Here is a 21,731-nt window from a genome sequence, read left to right on the forward strand (position 1 = left end):
TCAGAGACACCAAATGGTGAAAGTGGTAAGAGTCATAAACACTTGTACAAAGCCAAGACAAAAACAACTCAACCCCAATGTAATATTTGATTTAAACTTTGTGTGACTATAGTCAGATTTGACATGATGGTTGTGTAATACAATACAAAGTCAATGTAATAAATGGTTGAACCTTTGTTGAATAGGATCCAGTCAGCAGCAGCAGACGGCCTCTGGGTCTGGGCAAGGTGCAGCACAGGGTCAGAACAGCACAGCGTCCGAACAGCCCAACGCCTTCGAGCGTGATGTTCTGCATCAGCTGAGGGACGGACGGGACCTACAACCGGACACACACCATTTTGTTTATTTTATAGGCCATGAAATGGACAAGCTTACAGCCAGGTCCAAAAACAAACTTCGCCTGGCTATCCACCAGGCACTGGTGGATGCACAAAACCAAGACCAAGACAATTCTAACAACACGCAGTGAAGGACGTCGGGATCAGGAGTCGAGCCCGTGGCACACTGCCAGACTGGATCACCAGCCAAGGTGCCTGGACCACTGAGCCACGGCCATATATATTTTTTTGATGACAATTATTTTTAGGGATGCACCGAAAGGGAAATTCTTGGCCAAAACCGAATACCGAATATAGGAAACAGTTGGCCGAAAACCGAATATCCGAATATGATTAATATTATACATCTTTTTTCCTGCCATTGCTGTCATGGCCGTACCTTAAAGCTACCTGATTTATGGCAAAATAAATGGTTATGGCAAAACGTAACTTAAATAATAATCACTGTTATGGGTCCATAAAACATTTATTCAGCTCTTTTGAATGCATTAATTTCATACACTATTCAGTGATATATTTTCTGCCTATTTGGGCCGAAACCGAATAGGCCGAAAATGCATTTTTTGCCATTTTCTGCCGAATATTCGGTGCATCACTAATTATTTTTTATGTATTTGATGTATTACCATGTTTTTTGTTTTTTTCAGAATCAATTCCTAATTCCTATGTTAATGAAACCCTTATTTGACTTTTTTTGTCATGAATTAAAAATCGGCAGAGGGGTGGCTAGACATGAGTGTGTGTGTGTGTGTGTGTGTGTGTGTGTGTGTGTGTGTGTGTGTGTGCGCGCGTGCGTGTGTGTGTGTGTGTGTGGTTACGCCCTCTGTCCGTAGCCTGAAATGCATGCCTTTTCCTTTTTTAATGAGCCTATAAATGTACTCACTGTTTTTCTTCACAGATATTTGATAATATCCAAAAACAAAACAACCTTCTGTTGTAGTTTGTCAGTGAAATAATCTTCCACAGGAATAGCCTATTCTGTCAATAGATCCATGGCCTGACCATGTCTCATTTGCATATTTGGTTACGTTTACAATGTCCTGTGGGGAACGCTATCCGGACCAAAAGAAATAAGCAACAATTAAGCATTTGGTCCCTCTCAGCAAATTTAGTTTGAACCATGTCTAAAAGTAAATCCGGTTGGTAGCAACCTAAGCTCAGCTTACACTATATTAAAGTCACACTTTGAAACAAATTAATAACTAAATAAGTCATGCAGAGTAGGTTGCAGGATACACTGCAGTTAAGTAATTCCAAATGTGTCGCATTTCAAAACTTTTAAAGGGTTACACAGCAAGACGACTGAAAATCGAGCATTTTCTATAGCCATTGCTGATCCATTCGTCCTAAATGACTTTGCATGAATGATTATGACATGTTTTTCAATGGCCATTTGTTAATGTTGGGTCACATGAAAGTGAGCATTGTCTACGTACTTCACTATGGGAGACCATTTGCACCAAGTGTTACAATATCATGATTACCAAGTGACTCAGGAGGTGGAGTGGCCGTCTTGGAATTGGAAGGTTCCCCGTTCCATCCTCTTGCTGGCTGTTGTGTCACCTTTCTCTGATGAACGTACCCACTACGTGACAGCAGCGGTGAGGGGCTATGGTATGAGGAAGCTTTTGGAAATGGAGTGATAGACAATTCCAGTGCAAAGATATCTGTAAAAGAGAGGTACACAATCATCAATGTTAACAAGCATGGTTGATAATTATAGTTCAGGTGTACATGGATGGATTAGAGCAAAAATATAATGTCAGTGAAATAGTGTTGAAAGGAGCGTCCCATATGCTAGTGGCGTTTCCTACACAATGAACAATATTCACAATGATGATGTTTTAGTATCCTAAATAGTATTCCTGCTGTTCTACATTCTGCCAGCCAGACAAAGGCCTGTGAACCAATAGTTCAATCCACCTACTGTGTCAAGCATAGTAGGAGTGCCATACCAGGTTGATATTGTTAACACATTCAGGACGGAAACCCCTTTTGGTGTTTTAAGCATTGTTATACTTTAGCTATTGAAAAATAGCAGATCTACAAGTTGATAACGAGGCACTTGGTGCTGTGCTACAAGCTTGTTGATTTGCTGTTTTTGAAAATTTGTGAAAATGTGGGGCAAATTTGGAACATATATTCTTTCAAAACAAACGTTTTTAACTCAAATGTTTGCTTCTGTGGGGTCCCTGGAACAACATATTTTGAGATGGGGGTCGGAGGCCAAATACATATAATTCTAGGGGTCGTTGATATGAAATAGTTTCAGGACCACTGACATAGAAACATAGGTTTTTCATGATTTAGAAAACATTTTGTAGAATCGAGCTGAAGTCTTAATGGGTTCATTTGCAAGGAGTGCACATATGACAGCACAGTATCACTGCATCTCACCGAGGCATGGCCAGCTTTATGGCCTGCAGGCTGGAGAAGGCTGTCTGGTACTGGGAGATCCACTGGTCCAGGTCAGAGTACCTGCACACATGTTCACACGTATTTTCATAATCTCTGGACATACAGTAGCATATCTGCAGTGGCTGGGGAGATGGTATCCAACCACAGCAGTATAGACCGATTCCGTAGCGGGTCTCATGGTCGCAGCTTACGTATTTCCTGTAGGTGGACTTGACATAGCTGCGGGTTTAAATCCTCACCAGGCACACCTCTTCTACTATAGTGAACGGCAGAGTGACTGATGTTTAGTCTGCCTCAAACGTTACTCTTTTACCTCCTTTTTACTAACACTAACATTACAAATATGCCCAGAACATCGTGATGAACCTGTGTAGTTTATGGCTGCTCCAACAGTAGTGGCAACATAAAAAAGAAAAAGAAAACGGAATGTCAAAATATCCACCGCGGTGGCTGAGACCAGAGCCATTGAGACGAAGCAGTGAAAGGTCCTGAAAGATACATAACGTCAGTCTTACCCAATACCCAATCTTTCTGTTTTATGAACACAAGGCTGCTGTCTTTCATACCTCATACTAAGCATTTAAAGTATGAGGTATAAAGTCGCGGTGGATATTTTGACATTCCATTTTCTTTTTCTTTTTTATGTTGCCACTACTGTTGGAGCAGCCATAAACTACACAGGTTCATCACGATGTTCTGGGCATATTTGTAATGTTAGTGTTAGTAAAAAGGAGGTAAAAGAGTAACGTTTGAGGCAGACAAAACATCAGTCACTCTGCCGTTCACTATAGTAGAAGAGGTGTGCCTGGTGAGGATTTAAACCCGCAGCTATGTCGGCTCCGCCTACAGGAAATACGTAGGCTGCGACCATGAAACTGCTACGGAATCGGTCTATATCCAATCTTACTAACAGAGTTACACAGGCAGACACATAATTTCCTGACCTTTGCTCTAGAGATCAGGTGGTCTGGTCCCTCCAGGAAGGCCTCCTCTTTGAGCAGCTTGGCCTACATCTTATCCACTTGGCACAGCACTTCCTGCAGGGACAGGTACTCCTCCACTGACTCCTTCAACATTCTGCAGAGATAGGTGGACATGAATCAAAGACAGCAGATGTACATGTTTGCACTGAGCAATGACAGTGGGGAATCGGAGAATAAAGATGTTACTAATGCTTTAACAGGGACGTTACCTCGGATGATAGTTTATTTTGTAGCTGCACTAGGAATCCTTTGGTTTGTCAGCGTGACGTAGGTCAGCTGTGGAAGTAGGAGGAGTAGTGTGTAGCTCCTACATGTGTTACTTGCTCATGGGGACACTGCTCACTGTAGACTGATCATCAACTTCTCGTGTCAACTCAGCTGTGATGAGGGACTTTGGTATGAGGACGCTTTTGCAAATGTAGTGATATTATTTACCAGTGACATGGTGTCTGGATAAGAGGAAGAGAAAAATCAATCACAATGTTAACACACAATCAGAAATTACATGTAACAACTTAGTTCAGGTATATATAAACTTAAAAAGCATGTGTATACTGATTTCAGTGATAAGACAGTATATGTCCAAGCTCAGTGTGTTCAATAATGTCAGTGGGGAGATTGATAATGCATATTACTACATGTTACTACTGCTTCACAGGGACATTTACCTGGGATCATAGTGTCATCTGTCACTGCATATATATTTCCATTGGCCAATCCTACGGTTCACTGCAGCACAACAGTCAGTGTGAGGGGGTGGTCAGGAGGTTTCTATAAACTCCACGTTTAAAGGCTTGAAGGCCATTGGCTGTGATGGAGTCAACTACATGCTCTGGTAGGCTGTTCCACCCACAGACAGCTGTGTGGAGAAAGGTTCTGTCCAATGTGTGTGTATTGGAGCCTAGGGGGGGGGGGGGGTGTTGGAGCTGTGCCATATAAGGTGGGTGTTTCGCCATCTGATTTGTGGTGGAGGGAGCATGTCCTGGAGGTCCCTAGGGCAGTGGGGGGGCATTTTGTAAAGGACTGTAGCAGCAGCAATGTGTCTTCTGTGGCTATGGCTGTCGATGGAGAGTGTTGTACTGGCAGTGTCCTCCTGGTCAACTCAAAATTATTTTGAGAGCCTTCCTCTGAAAGTAGACTGAGATTTGTAGGTGGAGCACTCATCATGGAGTCATGGAGTGAGGCGTACTCCATGACACTGTGGACCTGTAGCTTGTAGACAGTTGCTTGTAACAGTGCTGTTAGCTTCTGACCGGGCCGGATGGAGATTTTGGTCATTTTGGTCTATTTGGTCTATTTTGACTGCAGGATGTCCAGCTCATTTGTGGTGGTCATCCACTTTCAGGTGAAATAAGGGATGTCATGTGAACATTCACTTTCGGGAGGATACCTTTGCGTTTGCATCACATGGGGAGACGGGCACACAGACAGCCATTAAGCAGTCATTAACAGATGTGGGTCAGGATCCAGTCGCATAGAGTCCAAGAATAGTAGGGGCTCAATGCTGCTGCAGCCTTCAGATCCTCATTCCCAGCTGTTGTGATGCTCCTGGAATGTCAGCATGTGTCTGTTGGATCGCACTTCGTCTGGAACCTCCCCCTTGAGCTGTCCGCCATGGGTGACCCTACCAGGAGCAAAGCTCCCGACGGCATAGCTCTCGGGTTCATTGGAACTCACAAGCTTCTCCACCACTACAAGGTGACGATCCAAGGAGAAGACAAATTAAATGGAGAAGAAAATGGAACCTCCCCTTTGACCTTACCGCCATGGGTGACCCTACCAGGAGCAAAGCTCCCGACGGCATAGCTCTCAGGTTCATTGGAACTCACAATCTTCAAACTAAAAAGGACAAAAAAGAAGAAAATTTAACCTCCCCTTTGACCTTACCGCCATGGGTGACCCTGGACGGCATCGCTCTCAGGTTCATTGGAACTCACAGGGCTGTATTTTGCGTGTCTAAAGTACCAGGTCTTATTCCCTAACTTGAGTAAACTAAAGACCTGGAGGCGTGATCAATGCTCTCTGGCCACTCAGAATAGCCAAATGGCATTGATCACGCCTCCAGGTCTTTAGTTTACTCAAGTTAGGGAATAAGACCTGGTACTACACTGGTAAGACACGCAAAATACAGGCCATAATCTTCTAACTAAAAAAAGAATAATAAAGACACAGGGGATTACAAATGGCGCTCTTGCCACGGCACCGCACCGGCTGGAGAGTTAAAGTACTCCCTGAAAGTGTTTTGCACTTGGAGACCATCAAAGTTCCTCCTGACTGCTGCCCCTGCAGCATGTGAAGGCTCCACTGGAGGCATGTGGGCTGCGTCCTGCTGGCCCCATTTGATGAAGTTGTGGAGGACGGTGGTAGCCTTCACAACCTTCTCAGCGTGGTCAGGGTTGAGCTCGATGACTCCGTGGAACACTCTGAACTTTGTCACCAGCACACCAAAGGCACTCTCCACAACATGCCGTGCGCGGGACAGCCGGTAGTTGTAAACACGGTGGGTGTCCGTGCGGAGCGACTGACGCGTGTATGGGCGAAGCAGGTTCTGGCGCAGAGGGAAAGCCAAATCCGCCACAAACGCGTACGGAAGTGGCCCCAGGTGCTCAGCATTTTGGAGCGGGGCATCATCAGGAAGGTCCAGTGTACCCCTCGTCAGAGCCCGCCCAAAATGAGACACTGCAAGTACCCCACCGTCACTGCCACCCCCATACGCACCTACGTCGACCACACGGAACAAGCCAAGAGCATCCACCACAGCCAGCAGGACAATTGAAAAGTGCCCTTTGTAGTTGTGGAAGAGCGATCCTGATCTGTCGGGTGCCTTGATGGCAATGTGTTTGCCATCTATGGCACCCACACAGTGAGGAAAGTGCCACTTCTCAGCAAATACATCGGATATAGCCTTCCAATCATCCTTCTTTGGCACAGGCATGAAGTCCTCAGCCATGGTGTTCCAGATGGCAGCTGCCACAGTGGGCACAATGCCAACCACAGTGGAGCGGCCAACACGGAAACTGCTGGAGATGGCCAGGTAATTGTGACCAGTGGTAAGATACCTGTAAAATAGGTAGAGACAATAATCACAACGTTAACACACAATCTGAACTGACATGTTCAAGTTCAAGTGATGTTGATAAGATAATGTTAGCTCTGCATTATTAATATTACAGAACCTCAGCATCCATATATACCGGATCTATAATCATAATGGCATTGCTTTAATAGTGGCTCTGGAGAACAATGGCATGGCTGAATGATGAAATAATTTGTTCAAAAGTAGCCCACAGCAACTATTGAGTGCACAAATTAACATCCTTTTCAGATGGTCGACATTTCTGAATTAAAAAAGTTATATATATAAAAAAAAAACAGTTTATACATAATGCATCTATAATATGACAGTTAAATTCTTCCCACGACATTCAAATGTTTAACCCATTTAGACCTAATATATATTCAAAGATTTGCGCCACATTTTTACGATTTTTCAAAAATAGCAGACCTACAAGCTCGTAGCACGCTATGAGCTTGTAGATCTGCTATTTTTCAATAGCTAAATTATAACATAATGTTTAAAACACCAAAAGGGGTTCCCGCCCAAAATGGGTTAGACAGTGGAGCATCAAACAGTTTGAGAACATTTTGATCATAATAATTATGTATAGGTAACATCTTCGTCATGACCTGACAAAGATGTGCCCTATACTTGTTGTCATTTTTTACCTTCACCCTGTGTGTGCATTAAAAAGGGCTTGAACTGTCTGTGATGCTCCAGTGTCTTCCTTCCTATTCAAATGTTTAACTTTGGATTTAAACAGATCTTATATCAGAGTCTGCATACTATTTCAATAGTCCTGAGAATAAATGTAATTTGTCCCAAAGTGACAGTTTGTTTCAAAAAGCTTTATACCATGTTCTAACATAACGATGCAAAGTGACATAGCTCTGTTTGCAAAATGCTGCACCTCCTCCAACTGCATATACTTCCCCCATTTTCTACTTTTTTTAGTGTATTGTGACACTTGCTTTGGCAATGTAAACGTTTGTTTTCTCATGCCAATGAATCTCCTTTGAATTGAAATTGGATTATGATCTGTATGATTGCTTTTACAGTGGTGGTTCTCAAAGTGAGAAGTGTGTTGCAAAATGTGTTAATATATATATATATATATATATCATGATTGTGATATTGTCCGAATCGGGGGGAAAAAACGCTACGAGTCCAGTGCGTCATGACGCACTGGACCAGGGGGTTCCCAACACATCTTTTCACATGGGGATCCTCGGCAGAAAATCATATTAATATGGAGTTTGACATGTTAAAGTGTAAGACCCGCTGATTTACAGTAGGTAACTATATAATCTATAAAAAGCCAGTTGAACAGAGCTGGGAAGTATTTGGTGCTCTCTCCACCTTGCATGACCCCCAAACGGTGTTCACTCTCCATTCCGACATGCTGCCACTCCGACATTGACTTCTAATTGTCGAAATGGTGGTATGCTCCATATTTGTAAACATCCCACCATTCCGACAGAAAAAAGTCCCACCATTCCGACAGGGACCCGCGGCAGAAAAAGTCCCACCATTCCGACAGATCACTTTCACAACTATTTGGTTTAGATTTGAAAGTATAAGCAGCTTTTTTCAGTTATGTTTATTGCCTTTTTGGTTTATTGATTAATAATAATAATAATAATAATTGATTGATGTAATATATGACACTGACCATGATACTGACCATGACACTGACATGATACTGACTATATACTGACCATGTCACTGACATGATACTGACTATATACTGACCATGACACTGACCATGATACTGACATATTTACATTAAACTGACCATTATACTGACATGATACTGACCATGACACTGACATGATACTGACCATGATACTGACCATGATACTGACATGACACTGACATGATACTCACCATGATACTGACCATGATGCTGACCATGATACTGACCATGATACTGACATGACACTGACCATGACACTGACATGATACTGACCATGATACTGACATGACACTGACATGATACTCACCATGATACTGACCATGATGCTGACCATGATACTGACCATGATACTGACATGACACTGACATGATACTGACATGATACTGACCATGATACTGCCATGATGCTGACCATGATACTGACATGATACTGACATTATACTGACCATGATACGGACATGATGCTGACCATGACAGTCATGATACTGACATTATACTGACCATGATACTGACATCATGTCAGTGTCATGTCAGTATCATGGTCAAACACCAGCAGCCTTTAGTAGACAACTATCCACTAAGCATATAGCCTATATAATATTATCTTTCATCCTCACATCCATTTACATTCCTGGTGCTGTTATGATTTCCAGCTTACAGTAACATATTTAAGTCTACCTGTCATTCCTTGCTGCACAGTGCACACGTTAGCTGATTGGCGAGTTTTCGAGCTAACGATGCATTTACTAGGTGGGTAATCAACAAAATGAACGTAACATAGTTACTGTACCGTAAACAGATAGCAAGACGTTCAGCGGGAGGTATCGCTTCCCTGTAGAAAGTGTCCTGCTTCTGAATTTCTGGCGTCACCCTCGCCAACAGGAAATCGAACTGTTGGATAGACATTCTAAATTCCTGGTGGAAACGGGTTTCATCCCGACGTAGCTCCCAATAAAGCTGGTGACCGTCACCGAGCCGTTTCCGAACTTGAAAGATCGGATCGACCCACACTCGCCTCATTCTACGAACCGGAGGGGCCATTTGAATCTCCCTCGCTCGCATTCTCTCCTCCTCCTCCAGCCTCAATCTCCTGGCGACAAGCTCTCTCTGGCGCGTCTCCCTCTCCCTCTTTCTCCTCGCCACCAAGATCGCCAGCACAAGAGCCCTCTTTCTCCTCCAAAAAACCATTTTGTCACCACAAACGAGTTGAAACAACCACCAAGCTACTATAGCTACTGTGTCCCGCAGCTAACAGCGTAAGGACAACAGGCAACACGTGGATGTGTTTCCGCATGTCCTCGCACCGCCCACGCACCGCCCAGATTCCGCAAAGCATTGTGGTAAATTGATGCGACAAACGACAAGACAGAAAACATTGTTTTATCACACAACACACGTTGTCGTATAGGTGTGACTGCGGCCTGCTCAGACCCAGACTCTTTTTTTCTCCCTGGAAATAAAAACGTCTGGGTTTCCGAGGCTATGGCAGTACAAACCGGGATGATTTCATACCAGATCCATTCTGGTTCTGAGGGAGCAATTAGTGGTGTACATTGCATTGGTTCAGAGAGAGGCGACGTGTCGCACAACGAGCACAGTGCAGGGTCAGCACGAATACACTTGATCAGAGGCCTGACCTGAGATCAGATTCTAAAAATGTCTTCTACATCCTGACAGTTTTTATTCTGACCTGAGATCAGATTCTAAAAATGTCTTCTATGTCTTCGATTTTTCAAAAATAGCAGACCTACAAGCTCGTAGCGCGCTATGAGCTTGTAGATCTGCTATTTTTCAATAGCTAAAGCATAACATAATGCTAACACCAAAAGGGGTTCCCGCCCAGAATGGTTTAAAGCATACATAGGTCATAGGGTTAATAGAATATACATCCCTGTATATAGAATGATAAACCCCTATATGTATGATTCCTCGACAATACGAATAAAAAAAAAGTTTGCCGTGAAAGAATATATACTATCAAACGATTTGCGTCACATTTTTCACAATTTAAAAAAAATAGCAGATCTACAAGCTTGTAGCGTGGCACTCGGTGCCGTGCTATGAGCTTGTAGATCTGCTATTAATCGACAGCTAAAGTTATAAAATAAATAAAAGGTGGTTATACAAGCCAAAGTGACACGGATGCATTCCCAGGTCTTAATGTGTTTTGTGTGGTCTCCCACAGATGTGGGACGTGGTGGAGAAGGGTGACATTGGCTGCACGCGGGGAGGAGGCAGGGACGCCATGCACGTGTTCACAGATGCAGGGCTGCTGTTCTCGTCCCACTCTGGGGTCAAAACCGAAACCAGGAAAGGTATACCGTCATTTTTAGTAGACACTCTTAATCCAGAGTGACTCACAGTAAGCAAGTACACATGGTAATACATCAAATACATAGTAATAGTCGTGAAGAATCATAAGCAAGCTATAAGAACCTAACATCGGTCTAACAGTAGAATGTCTGTACAATGAAACTCAGTACGGGTACACACTAGCTCAGTACACTTTGTCACTATCTAAATTACATAAGTTTAGCCTTTGCATATTATGCCTGTAAGGTCGTAGTGTGCGAGTGTGCTATGGCAAGTGCTACGGGCTAAGATGGAGTCTGAAGAGGTGAGTTCTCAGACTATGGCGGAAGATTGGGAGTGAGTATGCAGTTCTGATGGCAATGGGAAGTTCATTCCATGGTTTTGGAGAAAGAAGGGAGAAGAGTCTGGGATGTGTGGAGCGTTGACCAGACAGACAGTGGTTAGAGTGTCCACCCTGAAACTGGGAGGTCGGGGGTTCGATCCCTGGCCGGGACATTCCAAAGACTGTAAAAATGGGACCCAATGCCTCCCCTGCTTGGCACTCAGCATCAATGGGTTGGATCGGGGGTCAAATCAACTCTGCGGCTCAACCCGCTCCAAGAGATGGGTCAAATGCGGAGAACAAATTTCACTGCGGTAACGACAGCAGGTGAAAGAGTAACGTTTGAGGCAGACTAACATCAGTAACTTTTCCATTCACTGTAGTAGAAGGAGGTGCGGGGCAACCGCAGATATGTCGTCTCCGCCTACAGGAAATACGTAGGCTGCGACCATGAGACCCGTTTCGGTCTATAGGGTGCCCATGACATACTACTGATAATATAGATATATCAAAGATGGATCCATATATTATATATATAATTAATAACACTACAAAATACCATAAATTATATATCCTATACACATATACACAATATATATTATATATCCCATATTATACATATACACAATACCATCAATAAATACGGCCACATCCGTTACAGATGGCATCCATCAAGTTTTAAACGTGATCCTCACGCTAAAATATGTATATAGACGAATTCAGAGGGGTGCCCTGGGCGCGGCCATTGCTGCATTACTGAGGTGTAATCCATGGAGCAGGTGCTCCGTAGGCCAGGTGTAGCTAAAACAAAATACATACATACATGGATGCACCTGGGACGTATCCTCAGTGATGTATCCCAAGGTCATCAGGGTTTCGGGTCTCCCAACATCATACCCCTCACTCAGGTGACCCAGCCGGGGTGATCAAGTCCCGACTTATACGTCCCAGTAGCTACCCTCGATCAGTCCGTTCAATCCGTTCCTCCTGAACTACTCTGCCGGGACTGGGAGGTACCATTCTGGCGTGTGGAAGGACTAGGCTCTGTGGGTTGACTCCTGTCCGGGCCCCTCCTACGTCTCACCAGGTCCACTCCTGCTCTCACCAGGTCAGGCCCTGTGCGTTGCACCAGACTCCCAGCACCAGGCACTTTATTCAGGAATGGCGGATTCTCGAGCCGCAACGGTTCCGCAGGCTCCACCTTGCCCTTGGTGGTGCCGCAGGCTCCGCTTGAGGCTTGAATGGCCCTCCTAAAGGCCTCACCGTGGGTTTGTTGGGCTTCTTCCTCACGGAAGACACAGGCTGGGGCGCCAACCCATACTGCTCCCGGGTGCCGTCTAATTTCCGAACTCAATAATGGCCGCACCCAGGCAAGCCTCTGTGAATTTGTCTATAGGTTGTGTATAGGTTAGAAATAATCCCCTGGCTTTGTCTCTCTGTCACTTTGTTTACAAACGGCACTGTCGTGCATGAGATGGACTTTCGTCTCATAGCCTGGAGGGATGTGACGCTCCGATTGGTTCAGAAACTAAGATTCTGCCATTTGAGGCTAAAACTTCAAAATAAAATGCCCAGTCTTTGAAGCCTCCTCTCCTCTCCTCTCCTCTCCTCTCCTCTCCTCTCCTCTCCTCTCCTCTCCTCTCCTCTCCTCTCCTCTCCTCTCCTCTCCTCAGGTTTGCAGTGCCAAGTTAGTGCAAGAAGGAGACGATCTGCTGAGCTGTTACAACGTAGAACTGCGCTGGGTGAGTGTCAGCAAGCATGGCACTAATTAACAATAATTAACTGCTCTGGGTGAGTGTCAGCAAGCATGGCACTAATTAACAATAATTAGATGACACAGTAAATCATTGACCAATGACACCAATCTGACACCAATAGGGTGGCAAAGTGAGTTTAACGTTGTTCAACATATAATCAGATAGGACTTTTCTGTTTGGATGTATGGACTGTTATGGCCAGAAAGTAGATTCTTCCGGGTACGATGATGATGCACGCGCATAGCATACCATCTATAGCAAATGATTTAAAAAATCCCATCCATCCGCTCATCCATAGTCAGGTCGCGGGGGCGACAGCTCCACCAGAGAGCTCCAGCTAGAACAACATTAATAACTTCATTCTCTGGGATCCTGAGGCGGTCCCAACAGATATTAGAGATATAAACCCTCATCCTTGGTCTGCCCCTGGGGTCTTCTTCCAGCGGGACGTGCATCAAGAGGGAAACGCTCAAGAGTCGTTGAAACCGCCATCTAGCCGTGCTTCAACAAGCATGATGGAACACCTAATCAAAAATCATTCTCCTAGAGTGCAGCCAACTGGGTTGCTAGGCTAGCGAGTTTATTGGGACATTTGTGGTTGTATACATCTGTCATTCATTTATTTTAGCGAATATCTTAGTTTTAACATAAAACATGTTTTTAACAAACTGTAACTGTCCCAATATTACACTTGAGGGTGTGCTTTACTTTTCATTAATGCTCTTCTGGCATACAATAATGGGTTTGTATAGCTAAAATGAATATCAAATATCTAAATACTGAATCAAGCAACTTAAAAACTGTCTGTGGTGTTCACATGAGCCTGAGTAGATGATTAAATGACCAATAGTTTTTTTTAAAGTGAAATATCCCTTTAATCATTAGTCTCGGCAAGCGCAAATAAACGTAAATTACGTTAAATCAGTTGTATAAATGTTTTCATCCGATCTATTCCTAAGGCTACTCACATTAGCTTCGGATGGCTATCTGTTGTTGGCCATAACACTGGACTGCGCCATCTTGATTTGCGTGTGCACCCACGCACGTGCGCACGCTTTCCGTCGCTTTTAGCTCCAATTCCCCGTCCCAGGCGGCATTTCTGCTCAAAACAACGCTTATTGCACGGAGCATAGCGGTCGCTGTAATGGCGCCGGTCTGTACTTCTCATCAGCTAGTGAGAGATCAACACCTAATCCGACAACACACACACACACACACACACACCCACACACACACACACACACACACACACACACCATTCAGTCAACATCCGGTTCCGATCGCTGTGTTTTGGATCTTGGATCTTCAAAATAAGGGTTGAACGGGGGGATATCCTGGCATATAGTATAATCATTCTTTAATTAATGTTCATTCTTAATGACGGTAAAGCACACCCTTGAGTGTAATATATTATTGCTTGATTCAATGCCTTCCATTCCTTCCATTCCCACAATCATTTGTCCATCCAGTGATTTGTCTACAGTATATATCCAACCCTATACATCTACACCAACACCTCCACCCATGTTTTACATCCATTCATCTGACACAAGCCGCCATCATGGATTAGTTCTCACTAGTCTGACTGATTGAAATCATTTGGAATTCATAGAGTCAGTACAATAATGTCCATGTCTTTCTCTTGGCTATCTCTTGGCTTTCTTCTCTAAAGGATGATTTTTACTTTGTTGTGCACCTGTCTCACGGTGTGAAGACACAGCTAGCGCGGCACGTAGCTACGAGTTGTGAGCTTGCACAGGATGACTTGCTTTTAGCTTGTAGCGGTTTGGACTCTCTCCTTCTCTCCAGAGGAGTACTACAAAGAGAAGCTGCTCCGTAGCTGCTGTAAGGACGGCCTGAGGGACATCCCCATGCCGTACTCCTGCACACGGCGCTCCCTCTACATCGCCGAGGGCTGGGAGTGCATCCGGGCCTTCCGCTACTGCTGCGCCCAGTACCACGGCCAGGAGTTTGACAGCAGGCCTCCCACCGCCGCGCCCCCCCTGACCACCAGGCACGTGCACAGATAAGACACTAGGTGGTGCTAGAGCACCTGCCCTTTTGCCCTCTGCATGGACAGCAATGTGCTCTTGATTTTTTTGTTAGTTTGTTAAATTATTTTTTGTTTTGTAGTGGATAAAATCTTCTAATATATTATTTATGCCCCAAAATCTATAAATCTTACACCCTATTAAGACAGCCGGCGGTTCCACGTACCACACAAGGTGCCCTATTTTCACATGAGCACCTGCCCTCAAAATGTCTGTGCACTCCACTGCCCCTGACCACCACCTCCATGCTCTCTGTCCTGCACAGACCTGTCCCGCGAAAACCACTACGTCGACTTCGACTAAGGACTGGCAGCAGTGGCAGGTCTGGCCTACCTGCCGTGGGCAAATCCCCCACACTAGACTTCTTCACATACAACAAGTTTGAACAAGGTCTCAATCACATAACATACAATACAACACACATTATATTATATTTCATAAATAGTTATAGAAAGTGTGCATGGAGAACACTTAAAGTGATTCAAAGAAATCAGGATAACGATTAAACATTAAGCCTATAGTATCTACCACACATACGGCCCGGGGACCCTTTGACCATCATTCCAGGCCTCAAAGTCCTCAAAGAACAACAAAATGATGTTAAAAGGTAGCATTTAACTCGTCTCCAATTCATTATTACTAGTAATTAATATGTAACATGTGAGTACATACCTGCATTCCATATTCCATTCCATATTTACATACCGAACTCAAATGTTAAATGTTTATGTGACAGAGAAATGGTCCGCTTTGAGTCCATATTTTATTTATAACGTAATAATGTTTATAATGTATAACGTTTATAATGTATTTGATAATGTGAATTATACAATACAGCTGTTATGAAACAAATAAGAAGCCCTATGGTAAAGTATAGTCATGTCTACCAAATCCATGCAGTTTTAACATAATTCAGCACCATGAGTTTCGATTCTATAGTCCAATGAGTGGCCCCTCACTTCCCCTGGAAAAATATCCTGCCAACTCCTCGTGGTCAAATATAAAATATTAATTTAATGAATAAATAAACAAACAAACAAACGTTACTTACAGCAGCCGATATGCTACAGAGGTATTCATCCAGAACCGTATGTGTTTGTTCCAACCCTCACAGTGCACCACAGTATGATATTAAATTCTGGAGGTCTAGGTCGAGGTCTAGCCGAAGTAGAAGAGTTGGAGGAGGAGGAGGAGGAGGAGGAGGAAGAAGAAGAAGGCGACTACATGGAAGAGAGAGATGTGTATCTGCGCTCCAAGTTCTTCGAGTCGTGGCTGTGGAGGGATGTGAACCTGCCCAGCAGAGCAGACGATAGAGACGGGTAAAAAACAAAACAAAATACTACTTCCCTTCACACTTAAAAACACAACAAAGTAGTCTTGCACGATTCTTGCTCAAATGTGAATCTCAATTTTCCTCCACAAGAATTGAGTTCGCTATTCTCACAAGATTCTAATTTTTTTCCATGAAAATGTATTGTCTATAGCTAGCCTGCAGTGGCTGAACATTACTACATTAAAAATGTGGCACCTACTGTAGATGGAGCCACACTGTGGCTTTAACCCATTCTGACCTGAGATCAGATTCTAAAAATGTCTTCTACATCCTGACAGTTTTCATTCTGACCTGAGATCAGATTCTAAAAATGTCTTCTATGTCAGTCGCTCTTCGATTTAAAAAAAATAGCAGACCTACAAGCTCGTAGTGGCGCGCTATGAGCTTGTAGATCTGCTATTTTTCAATAGCTAAAGCATGACATGATGCTAACACCAAAATGGACAACATCAAAGCTTGACTTAAACCGCTCGTAAAGTCTCTCTTGTAGCACAAACAGAAGAGTAAGTAAAATGACTAGTTGGACAGCCAACTAGTGCTGCACGATTCTTCACGAAACGAGTGTCTGAATCTAGATTGTGATATATTTTCAACGTTTTTTGTGCAGCACTACAACAAAGCATTTTACAGTACACTCGGTACACTTATTACTCATAGAGAAAATACTCTAAACTAAATGTTTTGCTTAAGTAAAAGTCAATACTGCAATGTAGAAAGTAGAAACCCTCTGTCACAAGTTAATGTCGGGAATTCAAAATGTACTTGAGTAAAAGTACAAAAGTATTTGTGTCAAAATGTATAAAGTACCAATTTGAAAGTACTCATTATGCAGAATATCCCATTTCACAAGTTTTCAAATGTATTAAATGTATAAAAAACTTTTGAAAATACCGGTTTCAGATGCGATGCGACACATTGTGAGCTTGTACATCTGCTATTTTCAAATAGCCGAAATGTATAGACAAATCCACAGAGGCTTGCCTGGGTGCGGCCATTACTGAGGTGTACCATTAAGCACAGCAGCACTGATTAGCCACACCTGGCCTACGGAGCACCTGCTCCATGGATTACACCTCAGTAATGGCCGCGCCCAGGGCACCCCTCTGTGGATTTGTCTATAGGGCAATGCAATTCAATTCAATTCAATTCAAAGGGCTTTATTGGCATGAGAAAACATACGTTTACATTGCCAAAGCAGAAAGAACAATACATACAATGCATGTTTTGTTATAATAATCAAAATCTACAAAGTACTAAAGTTTTGAAATAATTGTAGTGGAGTAAAAGTAGAGAAAATTGGAAATACTCCAGTAAAGTTTAAAAAAATACCTCAGTACATTACAGTATATAAGTTTTTGTTGTACGATCGGGTCAAAATGCTGTAAATAGACACATTTTGCCGTGAGGGAGAGTGCAAGAATCAGAGCAACAATCCGTTGATGTGCAAATATTTGGCATTGGGAATTTCCTGCGTTGCCTCATCATGGCATATTGGACAACAGTTATCAGCCTTGTACTCTGTTTTCCAAAATGACACCAAACTGGATTTCAATCTCTCTCTTTCCCTCTGTCACAAAGGCTGAGCCACAATCACTGTTTACCCTCAAGCTACTGACCTGAGATCACCGGAATAACAACATTTGGATGGGATGGGGGAGGGTGGGACAGTGTTCAATTCATTGGCAAATCGAGTGGCAATCATATTGGACTTTTCTGTTTGGATGTATGGGCTGTAAGGCCAGAAAGTAGTTTTTTGGTACTCTGTAGGCGTTCCCGCATAACTTCCTGGTTTGATGATGATGTCAAGCGCATACCCTCTATAGCCAATTAGGATTTAGAATTTGAAATATCGGACAGATCCGTCTTGAGCACATGACTATACTGTGTAACGATTTGCAGGATTCTTTGGACAGAATCTGGAGGAGTTTAATAATAAAACATGTGTTTTACAAAGGTCAGCCTCCTGGTGGCGCTATAAAAGGCAGATATCAGGTCAGAGGTTTGTCCTTGACCTCTAGGGAGTGTGCATGCAACGTTTCCGCGGATCGGTGCAGTTATGGGCAAAAAGGTGAAAAGCTGCCTCATCCGCTATAACAGGCCGCTCTGGGACATTTAGGGCAGAGGTTCATCGTTGGCATCCAGGTGTGCAAAGTTTGGCGATTAGCTGGTAACAGACGGGCGGACGGACAGATTTGAGTGGAAAACATCTCCCCATGCCTTCAGCTGGTGGAGACAACGATGTGCATTTATTATTTATTAGTCTAATGTGCATTTATTTCCTCAACAGGTTAGCATCTGCCCTGGTACTGGACACCTTACCTGACAGCATCACAGAATGGGGCATTATGGCCATCAGCTCATCCCCGGATAAAGGTAGGGAGGGACATGTGTAAGCTTTGTAAGTCCGCCTGTGAAATGGCTTTAAAGAAAGACAAATGAAAATAGTTAATCGCATTTAAAAAAGTTCGTAATTTATTTCTAATTGTTATTGCAATTTACGAGCTGCGTTTGCGCCTCTTACTTGTCGTATTAATGCCAAGAACGCGGGACCTCGTTCTTCTCTCCACGACCCGCCTGTGCCAAAATGAGGGAACTAGTCTTTAATTTAATTTAATCGAGTAATTAAAAAATAATATTACATTTGTTGCTCCGGTTCGGCCTCTATCCTTTTATTACTCTATGGTGCTGGGGGGCTACACTTCCTGGTTGCCCTCAAGGAAGTAACTATCGCACCGGAAGTTACATGAATACAAAGCAGTGAATGTAGAAAGCTTTACCAGCTCATAACAAACATTATTTATGAACCATTGAGACCTGTGTTATATAATCGGTTCAGGAATATAAAAGACATATGACAGTTTGTTTTCTAATCACTTGCTTTTCGATACATCATACATCATTTTTTTGAGGATTTAAATAGCAGCAGGTATCGTTTCTGTCCCGGGGTATATCGGTGGACAGTCTCGCGATAGAACTTTTTGCTCTTTATACCTCTATAAAATTACACAGTGTACACATCGGAAAGCAACACCGCAGACAATAATGTGTTATATGTCTTCTGTTATTTGCCAGAAGCGATTACTTTACAAAAGGCCTCAGTCATTCAGAAATAGTGTTTGTTCATGAGCTGGTCACTGAGCTCTCATTGACTCCAGTGCATTCTGCCCAACTTCCGGGTGCAGTTTGGCTCCCATGGTGCGACGAATCTGCCGTCTGGAATTGCGTGATAGCGAAAATGACGTTGGTGACCTTACCTCCATTTCATACACCTTCATACCTTGGTTGCCCTGGGATCTCTTCTTCTACTGTGGTATTTTTGCGCATTTGACTGGCCTCACTCACGATCCCCGCCTATGTATCGGGAGGTATTGGGTTCATCTACAAGCTCAAACTCAGATGAATGCTATTTTCAAAAACCTTTGAACATTTTTAAGATATTTTGAAAATAATGACATGGACAAAATTGTCTGTCTGTCTGTCCTGTCCTGTGTATCTTTCTTACGCTCTTAAAAATAAATAAATAATTAGGTCTATATTGGGCTAATTTGGGGGCTGTGTGACGAATTTGAAAACCTGTGTACTAACTACTATCCCAGTCTTTTTTTCTTTTTTTTTTTTACTGTTCAACAACTTTCTGAGTTTTCAGATTGTCATCCACTGAACCGTCTACCACTTGCTTCTGACAAGCGTTAAACATCAGAGCTCAACAAACCATGTGCAACCCAGATTCGGCACAAACAAGGGACTAAATTCTGAATCTGGCCCCCGTAAAACCTAAATCCCCCACGCACCCCTTTTCCCCCTCACTGTATTATGTTTTTTCATTTTTACCTCCTCTATGATGATTTCCTGTTTTTGACTATATAGAAGAGTATATTCGTCTCTAATTGTTATGCTGAATTGAACATGGTGGGCCCTATTGTAAACAAGTGTAATACTTTATGGTGTCGTCCACAGTTAACAGTTTTGTATTGAGTTGTGCTTGAAATGTACTGCAATTCTTCAATCTGTTAATAAATTCCTCAATCAATCAATCAATCAGCACAGCATGCTGATCCATGTCTCATTCTGTAGGATACTGTGTGGCCGAGCCTTACAACGTGAACACATTTAAGCCTCTATTTGTTCTGTAGGATTCTGCGTGGCCGTGCCTTACAATGTGAAAACATTTAAGCCTCTATTTGTGGACCTGAAGCTTCCGTATTCAGTGGCGAGGAATGAGCAAATCGAGATCAAGGCTGTGCTCCACAACTACGTCGACAGGGCCCTGCACGTAAGACCACTTCAAAACCTATACTGTACCACACACACACTGTCCTCCTTCAGCTTCCCTAGGATTGTGCTCAATCACAGAGTGGCGCGCTACGAGCTTGTAGGTCTGCTATTTTTGAGAAATCGTGAAAATGTGGCGCAAATGTTTGAATATATATTCTTTCAGAGTGAACGTTTTTAACTCAAATCTTTGCTCGGTCCTAAATGGGTTAAGTCAAAGTATACTGTAATGTAGTGGAGTATAAGTCAAAGTACTGAAAATTAATAAAGGATCCAAACAATTATACATAACTTCAGTAAATGTTACTTTACACCAGCGGGTGCATCATGACACGAATCATGAGCATGGTGTCGGGTGGTGTTTGTCTGTTTGTGTGTTTGTTTGTTTGTCTGTACCTTCACTATAAACGCCGGGACAACGCTCCACACGTCCCAAACTCTTCTCCCTTCTGGCTCCAAAACTATGGAATGCACTTCCCATCACAGTCAGAACTGCAGCCTCACTCCCAATCTTCCGCCGTAGTCTGAAATCCCACCTCTTCAGACTCCACCATGGCCCGTAGCATGTGCCCTAGCCTAGCCCCTTAGATATGCACTTTATGTCGACTTAGATATGTATTTTAGACAGACTTATAGCTTGTTACGTAGACAGCACTAGAATTGCATTTCATCTAGTCATAGCACTTTATAGTACACATGTATATTGTATAATATAGTATAGTATGTATAGTTGACATAGATACTCCACTGTTACGTTCTTGGTTGTACATGATTCATGATAACTTCTTTTTATATACTGGAATGTGACGTATGCCATGATTTTGTTTTTGCTTAAATGTAAGTCGCTCTGGATCAAGAGCGTCTGCTAAATGCCTAAATTGTAAATTGTAAACAGGTGAGGGTGGTGCTGATGAAGACGGAGGGCATGTGCAGCCTCGCCTTCAGCGAGCAGCACGTGCGGGAGGTGGACGTGGCTGCCCGCTCTTCGCTGGTGGTGCCGTACACCGTCGTGCCGCACGCGGTGGGGAAGCTTCCCGTGGACGTGATGGTGCTGGTCAGTGGCATGATGGGAGGAGACCGCGTGAGGAAAGTCCTGCGCGTGGTGGTGAGTCACTGTCGGCCATTTTAAGAGCCGCAGGCCGAAACTACAAAATGTCTTCTGAATCCTATAACCGTTTTTTCTGAAAAACG

At 43.4% G+C, this 21,731-nt stretch overlaps 1 protein-coding gene across 1 annotated transcript in view; it reads left to right on the forward strand.

The window, feature by feature from the left end:
* The window catches only part of LOC310858306 (venom factor-like), a gene marked incomplete at its 5' end in the record, with an annotated part of 61,807 nt that overhangs the window by 20,519 nt on the left and 19,557 nt on the right, over window positions 1-21,731 (forward strand). The window contains 7 exons of the mRNA XM_083764413.1: window positions 10,678-10,807; window positions 12,801-12,869; window positions 14,694-14,898; window positions 16,060-16,254; window positions 18,556-18,641; window positions 20,402-20,541; window positions 21,436-21,645. Coding sequence (XP_083620539.1) covers window positions 10,678-10,807; window positions 12,801-12,869; window positions 14,694-14,898; window positions 16,060-16,254; window positions 18,556-18,641; window positions 20,402-20,541; window positions 21,436-21,645 — 1,035 coding nt within the window. The remainder of the gene's footprint in view (window positions 1-10,677; window positions 10,808-12,800; window positions 12,870-14,693; window positions 14,899-16,059; window positions 16,255-18,555; window positions 18,642-20,401; window positions 20,542-21,435; window positions 21,646-21,731) is intronic.

Source organism: Protomyctophum parallelum (genome assembly GCF_964188405.1).
Source record: "Protomyctophum parallelum genome assembly, chromosome: 5".
NCBI classification, from domain to species: domain Eukaryota; kingdom Metazoa; phylum Chordata; class Actinopteri; order Myctophiformes; family Myctophidae; genus Protomyctophum; species Protomyctophum parallelum.